This window comes from Nansenia antarctica, assembly GCF_963989245.1.
Source record: "Nansenia antarctica genome assembly, chromosome: 3".
NCBI lineage: Eukaryota > Metazoa > Chordata > Actinopteri > Argentiniformes > Microstomatidae > Nansenia > Nansenia antarctica.
This window is the reverse complement of record NC_137688.1, coordinates 14,918,150-14,936,864: the sequence shown is the minus strand read 5'-3', so window position 1 is coordinate 14,936,864 and position 18,715 is coordinate 14,918,150. Positions and strand designations below refer to the sequence as shown.

General features: G+C 48.5%; 1 protein-coding gene across 1 annotated transcript in view; it reads left to right on the top strand.

Annotated features, from left to right (window-relative positions):
* Positions 1 to 489: 489 nt before the first annotated feature.
* The window catches only part of rapgef2b (Rap guanine nucleotide exchange factor 2b), a gene marked incomplete at both ends in the record, with an annotated part of 40,099 nt that continues 21,873 nt past the window's right edge, over positions 490 to 18,715 (top strand). The window contains 4 exon segments of the mRNA XM_080526955.1: positions 490 to 552; positions 10,193 to 10,315; positions 14,846 to 15,023; positions 18,141 to 18,277. Coding sequence (XP_080383081.1) covers positions 490 to 552; positions 10,193 to 10,315; positions 14,846 to 15,023; positions 18,141 to 18,277 — 501 coding nt within the window.

The window sequence follows — 18,715 nt, the reverse complement described above, 5'->3', positions numbered from 1 at the left end:
AGAAAGGGAGAGGGAGGGGTGGGAGAAAAAGGAGAGGGAGGATGAGAGAGCGAACGTGAGTGAAAGTGCTGTCAGCCATTTTAGCCGTTTTTCCCCCTACTATATCTGCTTTATTATCCACACACCGTCGGGGGAATCGGTCTAACCGGCATCAACATAGAAACGGAGGCAAGACGGATAGCGGTTTTTTTCTCTCTCGTTTTTTTTTTTTTTTTTTCCCCCCTCTCATTCTATCGTTGGGAGGCAGCGGGCTGGGCTGGGAGGACCGGTGCGAGAGATTCGGTGCGTTTTACACCGAGGCGACGCCGGCGTACAGCGGTTACTCCCCGAGGCGGTGTCAGCCCCTCTCTCTTCCCCGCGCCGGAGAGACACGGAGTCGTTGGCCGACAGAGGGGAGGAGACGGGCGGCCGGGGCTGGAGGAGGGCTGCTGTTTTAGAGATGAACCAGGATGTTCCATTTTAGCCCTGGGTACATTTTATTATATCATTATGAAACCGTTATTAGCAGCTTCAGCCAGCCATGGAGTCCCGGGACAACAAGATAAAGCCCCGGTAAGTAAGTAGCCTATCGACAGGTGCGGGGGTTTTATTTGGTTGTTGATGCTTTATTACGGTCGTCCCGGTATGATAAGCGACCGTTTAGTTAGTGGATCCGCCTCGGGTTTCTACCGGGCCGCCCTACCGCCAGACAGGTCCGCGGAAAGCTTGAATCACGACCTTGTTCATCCGTGGGGTCGGTAATGTGTGTCAGTGGGTCTGCGGAACGGGAACGTGAACGGAGACGGGCCATGTGCTGAGTGTCACTACACACACCCGTACACGGCGGCGACGGGAGGGGTGTGTGCGGATGGTTTATCACCCGGGAGTGTCTGCGAACCTCGTTACGTTTTACGGCGCACTTTAGTTGACAATACTTGATTGTATCTGCATGACGCTCCCATAAAATAGGCTCATCGCTGTCGTGGGCGATACAGGTAGGGCTTCATCGTAGATTCGTTTTTTAATGATTTTTTTTATACAGGGATGTGTGTGTGTGTGTGTGTGTGTGTGTGTGTGTGTGTGTGTGTGTGTGTGTGTGTGTGTGCGTGTGTGTGTGTGTGTGTGCGTGTGCGTGTGCGTGTGTGTGTGTGTGTGTGTGTGTGTGTGTGTGTGTGTGTGTGTGTGTGTGCGTGTGTGTAGGCTATAATGTGTGTGTCGCTGTCCATGCATGTGTGTGTCGCTGTCCATGGTGCTGTACCGGCAGCCACGGTGTTCAGACCAGACATCTGTAGTCTACTGAGCTGATCTGAGCTGATCTGAGCTGTAAATGAATTGATCGGCTGTCAACGTCGCTGGCAGAGGCGTCGTTAGATCTTGAAACATCGGGGGCTGAGCCCACGTTTCATCGGGAGAGGGAGGGGGGTAATTACACCATTGTCAAGTTATTTTAGAGTAAAGTTAATATAATATGTGAGACACTGTGCTCGACCAAAAAGCTCCAGTAAGGTGCATAGGCTTTCACAACATAAAATTAAAAGAAACAAAATGAGTTCAAGCTGAGTTCTCATTCAACTTTGTTAGTTAGTATTTTTATTTTCAGCAGCAGGAGTAAAACCCTATGGAAAAACAAGAGAAGGCACCACTCCAGTAGCTCTTTTGGTGTCTCAGCTGTCTGTCTCACTCCTCAACTCCTCTGATCTATCCTATCCTGGTCATAAAAAGGATGTAATCAGCATGACAACCAACATCTAACTAAATCTCTACTTTTTCTACTTTTTGATGTGATTATTAGATCATAAACATGTATTATTTACCAGTTTTTGAACCCACTAACCAATATCAGATTATACAAAAGCAAATCATTAATGCACTATTCCATCCTATAGCTAAAATAGTCATCAATGCTCATCATTCCATATGGGCTGACAGTCACACAACACAGCAACACTATTAGATGCCAGCTACAGGCCAATATTCAATGTAGAAACACATTTACATTAATCAGCGATTTTATTACTTTACCACATACATAATATTAATATTATAATAATAGTAATAATCATAATAATAAGTGATTATAAGCAGCCTAGCTTGCTGCTGGCAATGGTGCATGTAATGACCTGTTGCTAGCTTGACATTTCTGCTTGCTATATTGAAAGTGAACTATGGTAGCCTAGCAGTTATCTAGCTAACTACTCATCTGAGTGGAATACATGTTTCAATAGCCAAATCAGGTACAGAGATGCATATGCTTCCTACATATGCTTGAGGGGAAACAACTTGTAGAAAATGTGCACGTGCCAAGTAGTGTGTCTGAAGTAAATTTGCTGTTTGAATGACACGCACAGAGTCCGCAAAACATACTTGTGTTTTTGATCAATGATATCATATTATTTTCGAGGGCTTTGCCTTTAATGCATGATTGGAATGACAGATGAATAGATCTGGGGCTTTTTAATCTTTTTTAAATTTTTGTATCAATTATTATTATAATATATTTTTTGTAAAAAATGGAGCTCTCGTGATCAGGGGCTCTGGTGATCAGAAAACATTCGGAGCTGCAGTCCCCAAGGCCTGGGGCTAACGACGTGCCTGGTCCCTGGCATGGCTCAAACACAGGCCTCATGCTGGCTCTAAATCACTGCCATAGACAATCTGGAGTATCTCTCTCTCCCCCTCCCTCCCACCCTCCTCTCTCATTATCTATTTTAAGTACGCAGTAGTTTGTTGTTTAAACGTATTAGCATTAGCATAATAATGGGTGTAAATATTCCCTCAGTAGGGGGTCAACAACAAACAAAGGAGACTAGCTGGAGGATACCATGGCAACCTCTCCCTATCATATTACAGTCATGACATCACCCCGGTGACTCTTGGCAGAGATACATGTCTGTGTATCCTGAATAGGTGGTTGTCAGCAGTATACTGCGGGTGTTGTGTGTTGGTCAGGGACTGACTGTCTGTGTCTAGTATTTGAGAGAGAGAGACTGTGTATTTAATTTTAAAAAATAATAATAACAACAATAATAAATTGTTATTTCTCCTATTGGTTTTAGGTGTTGTTCAGGGACTCTGTCTGTGTCTAGTATTTGAGAGAGACTGTCATTTTAAGAAGAATGTTGGTGTGTGTGTGTGTGTCTAGTATGTGAGAGACTGTAATTTTGAAGAAGAATGTTGGTGTCTGTGTGTGTGTGTGTGTGTGTGTGTGTGTGTGTGTGTGTGTGTGTGTGTGTGTGTGTGTGTGTGTGTGTTTGTGTCTGTCATTTTGAAGAAGAATGTTGGTGTGTGTGTGTGTTTGTGTCTGTCATTTTTAAGAAGAATGTTGTTATTTGAAGGTGTCTTATCAGTTGTCAGTGTTGATCAGGGACTCACTATCTCTCTGCTCTGTGAGGGAATCCATGGCCTTCTGAAAGGAACGCCTACAGGGAGGTCTTATCTCCTATATCTTATCTTCGAGGTGTGGATGGATGGACTATGTCTGTGTCTCTGTATGTATGTATGTCTGTCTGTCTGTCTGTCTGTGTGTGTGTGTGTGTGAGTGTGTGTGTGTGTGTGTGTGTGTGTGTGTGTGTGTTGCTTATTGGTTCCAGATGCTGTAGCCACAAAGGCTGGTAAGGGAGAAATCCGAGTGTGTGTGTGTGTGTGGTCAGGGACTGTGTCTAGCTCTCCCATGACACAGTGAATGTCCTCTAAATGAGACTATGGTTATCAGCCCCCCCCCCCCACCTGTGTGTGTGTGTGTGTGTGTGTGTGTGTGTGTATACAGTAGGCTGTATGTGTGTACACTGCATACTTTTTACTTACTGATTTACAGTAGAGTGGTACTACTTGGTACATACTATGTATGTGTTGATGTATGTAAGCATAGCGTCTGTGCACAGCGGTGTCACAGGGCAGGATAAGCCTGGGAGAATATCCGGGCCGTGTATTTGACACCCTGCCGATGGGGCTTTAGTCTGTTCATCCGGACGGCTCCGGAAAACAAGAAGCCCCCAACACCCCCACCGTGCTCTGGGCTGGGGGCTTCTGGGACAACACCCCCACCGTGCTCTGGGCTGGGGGCTTCTGGGACAACACCCCCACCGTGCTCTGGGCTGGGGGCTTCTGGGACATGCCTGCTGTCTCCCCACCTCCAACATCAGCATTTCTCCTCTCCGCTCCCATCTACCCTGGTTAAGCCTCACAAGTGTCCAGGTAGCACTGGCGCCAAACCCAGGCCAGACCCAGGCCAGACCCAGGCCAGGCCCCCATCCCCATCCCCAGCCCCAGCCCCATCCCCATCCCCATCCCCATCCCCATCCTCATCCCCACCACCACCCCGATCCCGATCCCCAGCCCCAGCCCCATCCCCATCCCCATCCCCATCCCCATCCCCATCCCCATCCCCATCCCCATCCCCATCCCCATCCCCATCCCCATCCCCATCCCCATCCCCATCCCCATCCCCATCCCCATCCCCAGCCCCATCCCCAGCCCCATCCCCAGCCCCAGCCCCAGCCCCAGCCCCAGCCCCAGCCCCAGCCCCAGCCCCAGCCTTACTATCTAGGTCATTAGGTCTACCGTGTGGGCCTCCAGTCATCTAAGGAGCGGAGTGGCACATCTGGTCACCCGCAGCAGCAGATCACTGTGTCGTGGCTAAAAGCATTAGCGATTGGTTAATCCTCACCATGACAGCTGACTGTAAACGTTTTTGGCTCTGAAGAGCTGATTTCATTATCAAGACTAGCACGGAATCCGATATAGGGCAGAGAGAGAAAGAGGCCTAGATACTGTATATGATTATGTGTAGCTCATGTGGCATTTGTGTGTTTTTTGACCTGAAGACGTTGAATATGTATGACTGGCACTGAATACACTTAGGCTTGATTGGATGAAGTCACTGTTTACAGTATATGCAAAGGACTAGCTATTAGCATCTAGGCTACATGCAAAGTAATATCAATTAGATGCTGCACTCAAAGGGAAAGGAATTAGCATCGCGCGGGTCCCCTGATTAGTAAAGCTTAACAAGGGTGTGTGTGTGTGTGTGTGTGTGTGTGTGTGTGTGTGTGTGTGTGTGAGCTGTGGATGCCATTGGATGGACTGATGAGTTCATGGTGCTGAACCCTGGGATGACCACCACAGTTGATTGAGTCACTGACGGACGTACGGACAGATGGATGGGTGACCCAATTTTGATGAAAGTGTGGATGAAGTCTTCATTATGCCTCTGTCTCGCTGGTGGAGGGGGGGGGCGTGGAGGGAGGCGGAGGCGGATGGGCGGGGGAGAGGGGGAGGCTGGTAAGGAAATGGGGGAGTCGGTCTGGTTATTGCTATTGACATGTGGCTATCGACCGTGACCCCTCCCCACCTCTGTGCGCATGCCCATTGCCCGTATTGACATATTGCGGTCCACTGTGGCTCAGTTGGTAGGGCATGGAGCTAACAACGCCTAGGTTGTGGGTCCGATTCCCGCTGGGCCTGTATATACTGAAATGTATGCACTCATTGCAGTGTAAGTCGCTTTGGATAAAAGCGTCAGCTAAATGACTTATATTATATTATACATATATATATGACGCATGCCCTCCATTTCTCTAGATGTCTCTCAGAAATGTAGTTAATCCTGATGATTTAAGAGTTAATTAGAATGATTTAAGAGTCAATCAGAATTATTTAAGAGTTAATCAGAATGACTTAGAGTTAATCGTGATGAATTAGACCCTGCATTGATGAAGATTATATATCAGATGATATTTAATAGCGCCTGGTGCCGTGGGATGAGGAAGGGGTAGAGTGTTAGGATTGGACCCTGGGGAGGCCGGTCCAGGTAGAAATCAGAGGACGGGGCTCATTGTGATGCGGAGGTGAGAAATTCCTTCATGCATTACAGTGAGTCCCGTCCTCCGATTCCTACCTCCGCCAGCCTCCCCTGGTCAGAGCACAGTTGAATGGGCAGTAGTGATCAGCTCCCAGCTGGGGTCGCTCAGGGGTGGCAGCACCAGATGAAGGGATGGGGACAGGCACCACCAGCCTGAGGGGGTGTGTGTGTGTGTGTGTTGGGGGTGTGTGGGCGGGGAGGGGGGGGGGTGTGTCTCTGTCTGTGTCTGTGGGGGTTGGGGGTGTGTGTGTGTGTGTGTTCGTGCATGTGTGCGCGTGTGTTTTTTGCTGCATGCATGGCTCAGTCATTTGGGTTTGTGCACCAGAGCAGATAATTAAACCTGATGGGCATCTTTGATACTGTATAATGACATCACACCCCAATACCACTGTGATCCTGTTGGGGTCTGTCTAGCTGTGTGGACTGAACTCACACACACACACACACACACACACACACACACACACGCACACACCCTCAGACTGGTATTGCCTGCCCCTGTCCCTCATCTGGTCACACACACACCACACACACCACATACACACACACACATACACACACACACACACACACACACCACACACCACACACACACACACACACACACACACACACACACACACACACACCCTTGATAATCCCATGATTATTCACCTCAAGGTAAAGTTTCTGTCTGGAGTGTGAGACCAGCTGTTGTCAGTTGTCTTGATTACCCCCTTGGTTAGCCCCCGCTAGAGGTGTTCAATAGCGTGCTCCCTTTGAGACGTGACAATGTGTGAACTCAATGTGGTGTCACACCTGTTTCATCTGTACTCGAACCGCTTCCACGCTGCTTCCCGGCAAGTCACCAGCATGTCGTGAATACAGAGAAGCCGCCCTGTAACAGAAGCACATTCCTCATTGACACCGATGCGTTTATTCTCGCGGAATAACTGTCATTTTGATGAAGACATCGAACCGATTATAGGCTAACACAACACAACTCATCTTCCACCTCCAAGCCTTCCTGGGGAGAGACTCGTGCTCTCTATGAACACTGGTCACCATGGAGACGCGGGGCATAACTGATTCAGTTGCAAATGAACCTCTGAATGTTGGCCTATTGTCATCCAATCGGCTCCCCTCATCGACCCGGTGAGACCCCGTGGAACGGCTGCTACTCCAGGTGTTGTTCACAATCTACCACAGAGACACACGGCTCATTTAAATGAACATGGAAGAGTTTCGGGGGAAAGGTTAATGAATGGAACATTGCCAGGGTGTTGTTTTACCATGGTGACTGGTTTACCTGTGTTCAGGTGGACAGAGCAGGTTTTAGTCTAGCGTGGTCATGTGACAGTGCCTCTCCTCTTCTTCTTCTCTGGTGGTCATATGACACTCTCTCCTCCTCTTCTTCTTCTCTGGTGGGCACTGGTCATGTGACACTCTCTCTTCTCCTCTGGTGGTCATGTGAAACTCTCTCTTCTTCTTCTCTGGTGGTCATGTGAAACTCTCTCTCTTCTTCTTCTCTCGTGGTCGCTCAGTCGGTCTGGTGTGAGGTGATGTTCTGTTCCTCCCACAGGCTCTTTCTGCCTGCGACGTTCCACCTGACTACATTTAGATTAGATTACATTACATTACATTACATTCAACTTTGTCATTGCAGAGACATTGCAGTAGCAGACAACGAAATGCAGTTTAGCATCTAACCAGAAGTGCAAATAGTGATAAGAACATGATAGTGATAGTGATAGGTACCGTATGGCAAGTACAGTAGCTAGAGGTATACAGGAGATGGATAGCAGTAAGCTATGTACAGTATGGTCTACAGATGTATACATGTACATTTACATTGTTGGCATTTAGCAGACGCGACTTACACATCCAAAGCGACTTACAACAAATACATTTGTCTAAGTAAGTGAATCATCTATCCATCAGTCATCATAAGAACAAAAGTAATCTATGCCAAAACCAAGGAAGAATTACTTTCTTTGTTAATAGTAGAGAAAGTGTAGCCTACAGGGGGGTAGTGGGGATGAGGAGGTATTTAGGAGGGACAGTTAAGAAGCCTGAAGAGATGGGTCTTCAGTCTACGGCGGAAGATACACTAGGTAGTGACTCTGCAGTCCTGGCAGTTTAATCACATGCGTTCTCTCGGCTTTTAAGGTGTGAAACTTTAAATATTCATGATGTTGCTGCGACCGGGAGTTGAAGCACCACAGCCAGCCTGCCTCCCCTCCTGAGCAGCCAAATACAACGATAAATAACACATTTCACACTCAAATATTCATGCCTAAGTAGGCCTCTTTTATAACCGGGTGTTTAAAAAAAAAAATCTAAAATCAAAATCAGATTTTCTTTCCTCTTTCAAAAGTAATCCGACGTGTCTGGTTGGGGAGATAATGCTTCTGGATTTGTTCACAAAAATGCTAAAATAGGTTGTTGTTGCTTTGATAGCCCTCTCGAGGTTTTAACACCATTTTGTAGCATTTCCTTCCATGAGTATGGAGGCTAATTCAGACATGTGCTGGTGTGCCTCTGCTTCATTACCAGACAGTAGGAAATTAGCTTGTGTTCCATCTGAGGCGTATCTAGGTAGACTGCCAGCCGTATTGACTTTAAACACACATTTTACTCAAGTGTGTGTGTGCGTATGCGTGTGCGTGTGCGTGTGTGTGTGTGTGTGTGTGTGTGTGTGTGTGTGTGGGAGTGCGCGCACGCCACACTGTGTGTATATGTGTGAGTGTGTGACTGTGTCCAGGTGTGAGTCTGGGTATTTGTGCTTGTTGCCTATCAGTACTATATTGTTGTCCAGCAGCTCTCTAACGGTGGGTAGTGGTACCACTAGTGGGTACCACTACCCACGCAAGAAGAGCTCAGCAGAATATGGACTAAAATATCCTAAATATGGACGCTCTTACATTGAAGGACTGGAGATGGTTTTTCGTGTGGTCTTTCATAAGCAGTTGATAATTGTTGTCACAGGGGGGCTAAAAGATGTGGAGCTTCATTTAGAAATACACATTCTTCTCTCCATGTAAGATAAACACATCTTGTTCCTGCTGTAAACCTATGTAGCATTAAACCTTGTAAAATGTTCCCCACGGATCTCATAAAAGTAGAAAACATTTAAGCCTAATTAACATCTTTTTTTTATCATTCTCTCTGGTTTGATTATGAATTATTCGGAAGACGTTTAGCTTCCTTGCTGGGTTCATTAATATTTATTTCTGTATGTTCTGTTAAGATGGCTGTGCAACCACAGGAAAATCAGAGAATAAAAAAAAAAGTTATTAAAAATGAACGTACAGTACAACAGGAGCAGAGCTGTAGACGATTTGAATAGAAGTCTCACTGCCCCTCTTTACAAAGGATAACCACTCACATGAGCTCTCCTTTAAACGTATTGTTGAATCTAGCTATCTAATTATCAAATTATCTCTCTATCTATCTATCTATCTATCTATCTATCAATCCATCTGTCCATCTATCTAAGCATCTATCCATCTACAGTATATCTATCTATCTATCTAACTAACTATCTAACTATCTAACTAACTATCGAACTATCTATCTAACTATCGAACTATCTAACTATCTATCTAACCATCTATATATCCATCTATATATCCACCTATCTATCTATCTCTCTATCTATCAATCCATCTGTCCATCTATCTAAGCATCTATCCATCTACAGTATATCTATCTATCTATCTATCTATCTATCTATCTAACTATCGAACTATCGAACTATCTATCTAACTATCGAACTATCGAACTATCTATCTAACTATCTATCTAACCATCTAACTATCGATCCATCTAACACATCTAACACATCTATCTTCTCTATCTATCGATCATCTATCTATGCATCTATCCATCTATCCATGCATCTATCTATGCATCTATCCATCTATCCATGCATCTATCTATGCTTCTATCTATGCATCCATCCATCCATCCATGCATCTATCTATCTAACGGTTAGCAAGAGTTAGCATCACCAGTCTCCCTCACACAGGCTAATGGCTACATGAGTGACAGAAGCAAAATCTACATGTATTAATTCCAGTACAATGTTGTGGTCAGGCTAAACCACTTTGCGCACAGTCTCTCTCTCTCTCTCTCTCTCTCTCTCTCTCTCTCTCTCTCTCTCTCTCTCTCTCTCTCTCTCTCTCTCTCTCTCTCTCTCTCTCTCTCTCTCACACACACACCAAGTGACTTTTAAATGGCTGACAGCCATCGTAGGGGGTGTGACTGGGTTGAGACTGGTGAAACTGACCCTCTGTATGTTTGTGTGTATGTTTGTGTGTATGTGTGTGTGTGTGCTTGCCTGCGTGTGTGTGTGTGTGTGTGTGTGAGCAGCTCCCCGCAGACTTCAGCAGACTCCACCTGGCCGACGGCCTCCATCCACAGGTGTCGTCCAGCCAATCAGGATGTAGTATCACCAGCGACTCGGGGAGCAGCAGCCTATCAGACATTTACCAGGTAAGCAGGCCCCTCCCACGACGCCCCCTAGACCCCCCCCATCGAGTAGAGCAGCCCTCCCCCACTCCCAACCACCCACCCTCCTCCTCCCCCCATCTCGTGACTGTAGACGAGCCCCAGAGCCAATCACAGATAATCCTCTTAGCCCAAGTTGGCACCCCATTGGCTCCCAACTCTGTCACCTGCTGGGTGTGTATTCGCGTCTGTGTGTGTGTGTGTGTGTGTGTGTGTGTGTCTGCCTGCCTATGCATTAGTTGGTCTGTTGCTGTTGGTGTTCGTGTGTGCAGTTAGTGTGTGTGTGTGTGTGTGTGTGTGTGTGTGTGTGTGTGTGTGTGTGTGTGTGTGTGTGTTTGTGTGTGTGTGTGTGTGTGTGTGGGAGGGGGGGGTTAAAGTGTGTGGGGGTGTGTGTGTGTGTGTGTGTGGGGGGGGGGGGGGGGGGTGCTGTGTGGGGGTGGGGGTGGGGGCAGGTTGAGCAGGCTTGTGTGTGCCCAGTCCTGATCCTAGTATCAGAGCCATCTGCTACACTACCTCCTCATTAGCAGGTCTGTACCGAGACCCCTCTCTCTCTCTCTCTCTTCTCTCTCTCTCTCTCTCTCTCTCTCTCTCTCTCTCTCTCTCTCTCTCTCTCTCTCTCTCTCCCCCCCCCCTCCCTCTCCCCCCCCTCCCTCTCTCGATATTCTCTCTATCTCCATTAATGATGTGACCCTCCACTACACCTCTCTCTCTCCTCTCTCTTCTTCTCCTCTCCTCTGATAACCCCTCTCTTCCTCCCTGGTCCTGTTCAATCCCACCCCTCCCTCATCCCTCTGTCTAATAGGTCTGCCTCAGACCTGAACCTCCCTCCCTCTCTCCTTCCCTGCCTCCCTCCCTCCCTCCTTCCCCCCTTCCTTCCACCCCCCCATATCTCTGTCTAAGGAGTCACACTGCCGGTATTGAAAGCGGGACACTATAAGAGGGACACTATAGGACGTATATGACATATACTGTATGATGCAGAGGAGGTGTTCAGAGTAGCCGGTCAACTGTGATTGGGGTTCGGAGGTGTGATGTCATCATGATGGGACCAGAGATTGAAGGAGGGACGATTTTGGGTGTTAACATAATTGTGCATTGTCGTAGTAGTCGTTTATTACATCGGAATAGTCACTTATTACATTGGAATAGTAGTTTATTACATTGTCAGTCACTTTCACATTAATTGTCGCAATTACAGTCTAGTGACCCCCCCCCCCTCTTTCTCTCCATGACTGTTCCCTGTTCATTAGACAGACCTGTCCTCCCTGTCTGCCAGCATGGCAGTTCCCAGCTACAGTTGTGTATCTGAATAAATCATGAAATTGGTTCTTCAGAAAGCTTGAAAGCATTGATCCAGGAATAGCGCTGCTGAAATATTAAATTCCACCCCCCTCCTTTGCTCACTGCACATTTATGTCCAACACACACACACACACACACACACACACACACACACTGGTTTTCTGTGTTCAATGATAACATTTGTCATTTTTGATTTGATTACATTTCCAACAGCTCATCTAACATCTTGTCACCCAGTGGAAATCACGTCCAAATCTAACCTGAATAAGTTTGCAATCTCACAAGACACACACATGTCTCAATTATGGTCTGTAATCTACTCAGGAGCAATCACAGAATCTGTTGTTCGAACACAGATTGATATTCCTCGATGGCCAATATAACAAAATAGAGACATAGAAACGAGATTAATCAATGCTCGGTTCTACTGAACGGGGGGGGGGGGGGGATCTATCTCCCTGTCGACGATGGTTTGTGTCGATGAGAGCCAGTGACTCACGTCTCTGTGTTATTTAAGGACGTTGGCAGGCTAGTCTTCCCCCTGGGTTTCGGGGGAATGCTAACATCTTCACTGTTTCTTGTTGTGGAGTCATCAACAGTCTGAGGTCATCCCAGGGAAGGAAGTTGGCTCTCAGATCAGAGGGAGTCTGAAGGGGGAGACAGTCTGGACAGAGATATATCGTGCCGATGTCTCCTTTCGTCGGCGATCGCTCTTGGACGCGATCAAGAGATAAAGGTCAAGAGATGGAGATGGAGTCAGTTTCACAAGGATTCGGGCGTTCCGGAGTCGGTTCCACACGACTGCGCCTCACTTGTGTCCTTACCACTGTCCATCCATCTATCTATCCGTCTATCTGTCTATCCATCCAACCATCCGTCTTTCCGCCTGTCCGTCTATCCATCCATTGATGTATCCATCCGTCCATCTGTCCGTCCATCTATCCACCCCCCCCCCCCCCCAACCCCTCCATCCATCCGCCCATCCATCTTGAGATTTTCTGCCGTTTCACTCCTCCACTCCTTTCCTCTCCTCCTCCTCCCTCCTCCCTCAAGGAATCACCCCTCCTCCCCATCCTCCAGACCCCGCCCCCGCCCCGCCCGCCCCAATTGCCCTCATGCCGCCTGACTGGTCACTCAGACAGAAACCTGCATTATTAACGAGGCGTTGGCACATGGCGTTGGGAGGGGCGGTGGCGTGCGCTAGTCTGAGGGACCGACGGGGTTCCAACCCGTTAACCAGAGAGAGAGAGTGAGAGACCGGTGGGGACCCGATTTTGGGCTCGGCTCTAAAAAAATTAACCGCCAAGCGGAGGGTCTTCTCCGGGAGGTTAGCGGGGACTGAAGATGCGTCCGGGACTGGGCTTCTGCAGGCAGTTTGCGAAGGCGACGTTATTGTCTCTCTCCGCGGAGTTCCGGCGGCGGCGTAACCGGGTGAGAAGGATGGCTGTTTCTATGGCTACCGGTGGCGTATCGTATTCGAGACTGGCAGCGTTTATTTAAAAAATTAAATTAAATTAAACCTTGTCACATTATGCCATTTTTTAAATTTCATTCTCCAGGTGGTGCTTGTGTGTGAGAGTTTTAGAGTGTCGGAGCAGGTGGTATGGCGTCGTACAGTGGTATTAATAGAAATATGAAATGCTTTGATTGATAAGGGAAGCAGAGCCAGAAGGTTCTATTAATACCAGTGTGACATCGCCGATCGCGTTACTTTACTTCACTCACTCACAACACGTCTTTGTTCCCTCCGCTCCTCTTCTCCCTTGTTTCATCTCGCGCTTTCAAAGAACATGTCAGGTTTCTAGGAGAGAGAGAGAAAGAGAGAATGAGAGAGGGGGGGAATTGAAGTGTGGGAGAGAGAGAAAGAGAGAGAGAGAGAGAGCTTACTGCACTGAGGGAAAGATAGAGGGAGGGAGCTGAAGTGAGGGAGAGAGAGAGAAGGAGAAGTTTGGAGATAATTAGCTGGTTACTATGCACAGCGCAGGGTGTTTGGTATGCAGTGTTGATGTGTGTGCCTCTCACTTACCTACTCAACAGCACACCACCTCTCAACAGTCTCATTTCAACATGGAGGATCTTCACCGTGCCTCCTCTCTGTCTCCTTGGTTACGCCTGACTGACATCCTGCTAGCTTGGTACTGTGTAACACCTGACTGACATCCTGCTAGCTTGGTACTGTGTAACACCTGACTGACATCGTCCAGCTTATCGGTAGTCCTTACTCTTTGAGGCCAGGGGGAGGTAGAAAAATCGGAGGACGGGGCTCTTTGTAACGCGTGGAATGAGGGATGGTATCAAACACGTGTGATTCATACCGTTCCGCTCCATGCATTACAATGAGCCCTGTCCTCCATATGTCTGCCTCCGCCAGCGTCCTTTGTGTAGTGGTAACCATCACCCTGAACGGTAACCCCACCCCCCCCCCATCCCCGACGTACAAGCCTCTCAGTCCAGCCTGTGTCTATAGAACCACCTTGGCCTGTAGATGATGGATGGAGCTGACAGATGCTCACCACGGATCACTGACCATTCTCTCCAGCTAATGCTACCGCTAAAGTAGCTCTCACTGGCTGGGCGTGGATGGATGAATGGAGGGATGGATGGAGCTGTTTAATGCTACCGCTAGCTCTAACTAGGAGGGCGTGGATGGAGGGATGGAGAAACGATGTCTAATGCTACTAAAACTCCCTGGCTGAGGGTTGAATGGATGGAGAAATGATCCTCTGTGGTTTTGTTGTGGATCACTGGATGGTTTGAGTTGAATCGAACTTGACTTCCTCCAGTCTTCTCGCTGGTTGGCTGATCAACATCAGGTTGGTCGGTGAAGACCACCTCAGTTGTTGGGGTTATGATCCTGGGGCGTTGGAGGAGGGATGGAGGGATGGATGGAGAGAGATGTTGCTGTTTATCCTGCGTTTATCCTCCTTCCTCCCCCTCTCCCTTCAGTTGTTAGGTTTTGATCCTAGGGTGGTTGGAGGGATGCATGGAGAGAGCTGTTGTTGATAGATAGATAGATAGATAGATAGGTAGATACTTTATTGATCCCGGAGGGGAAATTAAGGCGTTACAGCAGCTCACATCACAAACAACAACAACATAATAAAGTGACAATAGAATAAAATAGACATCTGTCATCTGTCTGTCATTGTTTGTCGTGCATGTTGTTGTTGTTGTTGTTGTTGTTGTTGACCCTCCTCCGCCTCTCCCCCCCAGGCCACAGAGAACGAACCGGGAGACATGGATCTGAGCGGCCTGCCGGAGACGGCCGTGGACTCGGAGGAGGACGACGACGAGGAGGACATCGAGCGAGCGTCGGACCCCCTGATGAGCCGCGACATCGTACGGGACTGTCTGGAGAAGGACCCCATGGACCGGACCGATGATGACATCGGTGAGTGTGTGTGTGCGTGCGGTAGGCTAGGAGAACAGGACCTGGGTCCGATTGGTTCTGATCATGAGTCATGCTGTAGTATTTCTGGTAATCTTGGTTCAGCTTGGGTTTCTAGAACTATTCCAAGGTTCTCCCCAAGGAATGTCAGAATGTCAAAGAACGCTGTGTAAAGCATTTCGCCGCTGTGTAAAGCATTTCAAGGCAAATTCGACAATATATTTAGGAACGATAGAGGAACTGTCTTCGATCGCCAACGACATCGTCGCTAAAAGCGAAAGTGAAGCGTTAGGATGTTCCTGAGTGGATTCAGCGTTTTAGCTGAATTTTTTGGGCCCGCATTTTGACCAGAATCAACGCGAGTCGGGTTTTGATGAATGAATCCAGCACCACGCTGTTCAGAACTCCTGGGGAGATCCCTATAATTCCATTAGTTTCACGGTACCAGACAGGAAGCAGCAGTTTGTTTGCCATCCTGCGCTTGGCCCGGTTCAGGTCAATACTGCATTAGAAATAGTTTGAGAATGGATTGAGAATGAATCACCCAGATTGTGATTTAGGGGAACATTACTTTGAAAAACCTCACACTTAAACTATAAACAATAGCTAATACGCTTATTCCACAGTGTTTAATTACAGTTCAGCTGCTGAAATGTGTTTCTAAGTGTTTAGTTGGCGAGAGCCACCGCAAATACAGGGTAATGACAGCCAATTAGATTTGGCTTTGTTCACCGACAGCGCGAGCGTTCCAAGTCCCGTTGTAGCCAATTAGATTTGGCTTTGTTTACGGATAGGAAGAGCTTCTCGAGTGCCTATTGTAGACCCATCAGTGTCCGATCAAGCGTCACCTATCCGACCATGCCCCTTTCACCACAGACACGCCTTAATCATGCACCTCAGCCCCGCCCCCTCAGTGTGAGCTGCTGTTTGTGCTCTAAGCCTTTGTGCTTCACTGATTTCACTGGCTGGCTTTCTGAGGAGGCTATTCTGAGCCACACACAGGATGTGATAGCCTATCTGCCAACCCCACACACTAAGGCTTGATTAGCTGTGATAGCATATATGATAACCCCACACACTAAGGCTTGATTAGCTGTGATAGCATGTATGATAACCCCACACACTAAGGCTTGATTAGCTGTGATAGCATATATGATAACCCCACACACTAAGGCTTGATTAGCTGTGATAGCATGATAACCCCACACACTAAGGCTTTGTTCAGCTGTGATAGCGTTTATGCTAACCCCACACACTAAGGCTTGGTTTAGCTGTGATAGCGTTTATGCTAACCCCACAACACTAAGTCTTGGTTTAGCTATGATAGTGTGTATGCTAACCCCACACAAGTCTTGGTTTAGCTGCAGGGTTGGTGGTGGGGACAGTGGTAGAGAAATGGGTCTGTTTCACATTGACTCAGGCAAAGCTGAGTGGTAGATGTGGCAGTGGTGATGTCTTGGAAATCAGAGAGTGAGACAGAGAGAGTCCCCCCCCCCCCCCCATGAACCCTTCCATCCTTCCACCTCCCCACCCCCACACTGCCGGCAGGCTTTTCTAGGTCATGCTGCACATCCTCTCCTCCTTTCTCCCTCCTCTCCCATCTCCCCTTTCTTTCCTCTCCCTCCCTCCCTCTCTCCCCTCCCCTCCCCTCCCCTCCCTCCTCTCTCATCTCCTCTTTCTTTCCTCTCCCATCCACCTCCCTATCCCTCTCTTCCCACTCCCCTCCCTCCTCTTCTATCTCCCCTTTCTTTCCTCTCCCTCCCTCCCTCCCTCCCTCCTCTCCCATCTCCCCTTTCTTTCCTCTCCCGTCCTCCTCTCCTCCTCCCTCTCCCTCCCTCTCTCCTCTCCTCCCTCTCGACCAGCACATTAAAGTTTCAGTGCTTCCGCAGCACCACACATCAGACTGTTGCCATGCCAAGTACAGGTCAGTCAGTACCCAGACTGCTGCCTCTCTCTCACTCTTTCTCTCTGTTTCTGCCTCTACCTCTGCCTCTACCTCTCTCTGCCTCTATCTCTCTCTATCTTTGTGTCTGCCTCTGTCTCTCTCTCTGTCTCTCTCTCTTTCTCTCTCTCTCTCTCTCTCTCTCTCTCTCTCACTCTCTCTCTGTTTCTGCCTCGACATCTGTCTCTCTCTCTACCTCTGTCTCTCTTTCTCTGCCTCTACCCCTCTCTCTGCCTCTATCTCTACCTCTCTCTCTGCCTCTATCTCTACCTCTCTCTCTCTCTTTCTGTCTCTGTCTCTACCTCTCTCTCTGTCGCTGTGTCTGCCTCTATCTCTACCTCTTTCTCTGTCTATATCTCTACCTCTCTATCTCTCTCTGCCTCTGACACTGCCATTCTTTCTGTCTCTGTCTCTGTCTCTGTGTCTGTCTCTGTCTCTGTCTCTCTCTCTCTCTCTCTCTCTCTCTCTCTCTTCTCTCTCTCTCTCTCTCTCTCTCACTCAGCCTCTACCTCTGCCTCAGCTCAGGGTATTCAACCTCCCACACAGAGCCCTGTGAGGCAGGTGGGCGGGGCCACGGCTAGGGAAACGTCCTCGCCAAATAGTGAAATAGTTTCCCCCCTGTGTGGCTCTGATTGGGCCGATGGCCGCCGTAGAGGGCCGCGGCGGGTCAAGCATCACGCCTCTGTCTGTATTAAAACAGCGTTCCACAAAAAGGTCACGGGACAATGAGTCAGCGGTTTCTGTTCACGGTCCGAGGCTCGTCTGGGAGATATTGATATCCAGTTGATACACCCGGGCGAGCCGTAGATGATCACCCCGCCGCTGAGTGCTCATCACCGTTACGGGCCTGCGATCGAACGCTCTCCTCGCTCTCTCGCTCTCTCTCTCTCTCTTTCTCTCTCTCTCTCTCTCTCTCTCGTCATCTCTCTCTCTCTCTCTCTCTCTCTCTCTCTCTCTCTCTTCCGTGCCCTCTCAGCCTCTCAACCATGGAGACGAGGGAAGAGCTGCCAAGTCCTCTATCCGTCCTTTCTCTCTCTCTCTCTCTCTCGCTCTCTCTCTCTGCTTTCCCGCTCTCTCTCTCTCTCTCCTCTGAATGTCAAGATTCTCTCGTCCTCCTAACGTCCTCTCTCCCCCCCCCCCATCCCCCCCATCCCTACATCCCTACATCCTTTCCACAGAGCAATTACTGGAGTTCATGCACCAGCTGCCGGCGTTCGCCAACATGACCATGTCAGTCAGGAGGGAGCTCTGTGCTGTCATGGTGTTCGCCGTGGTCGAGCGCGCCGGGACCATCGTCCTCAACGACGGCGAAGAGGTGTGTGTGTGTGTGTGTGTGTGTGGGAGGGAGGGAAGGGTGGGATGTGTGGGTGGATGTGGTTGGATGTGGTTGGGGTGGGTGGATGTGTTTGGTGTGTGTGTGTGTGTGTGTCTGTGCGTGTGTTTGGTGTGTGTGCGCCTGTCAGTTTGGGTGTGTGTGTGTGTGTCTGTACGTGTGTTTGGTGCTTATGAGTTTGGTGTGTGTGTGTGTGCTTGTTAGTTGTGTGTGTGTGTGTGTGTGCGTGTGTGTGTGTGTGTGTGTGGGTACGTGTGTTTGGTGTGTGTGTGTGTGTGTGTGTGTGTGTACTTGTGTGTACATGTATTTGGTGCGTGTGTGTGTGTGTGTGTGTGTGTGTTTGGTGTGTGTACATGAGTTTGGTGTGTGTGTGTGTGTGTGTGTGTGTGTGTGTGTGCGTCCTCCTGTGTGTCTTCAGTG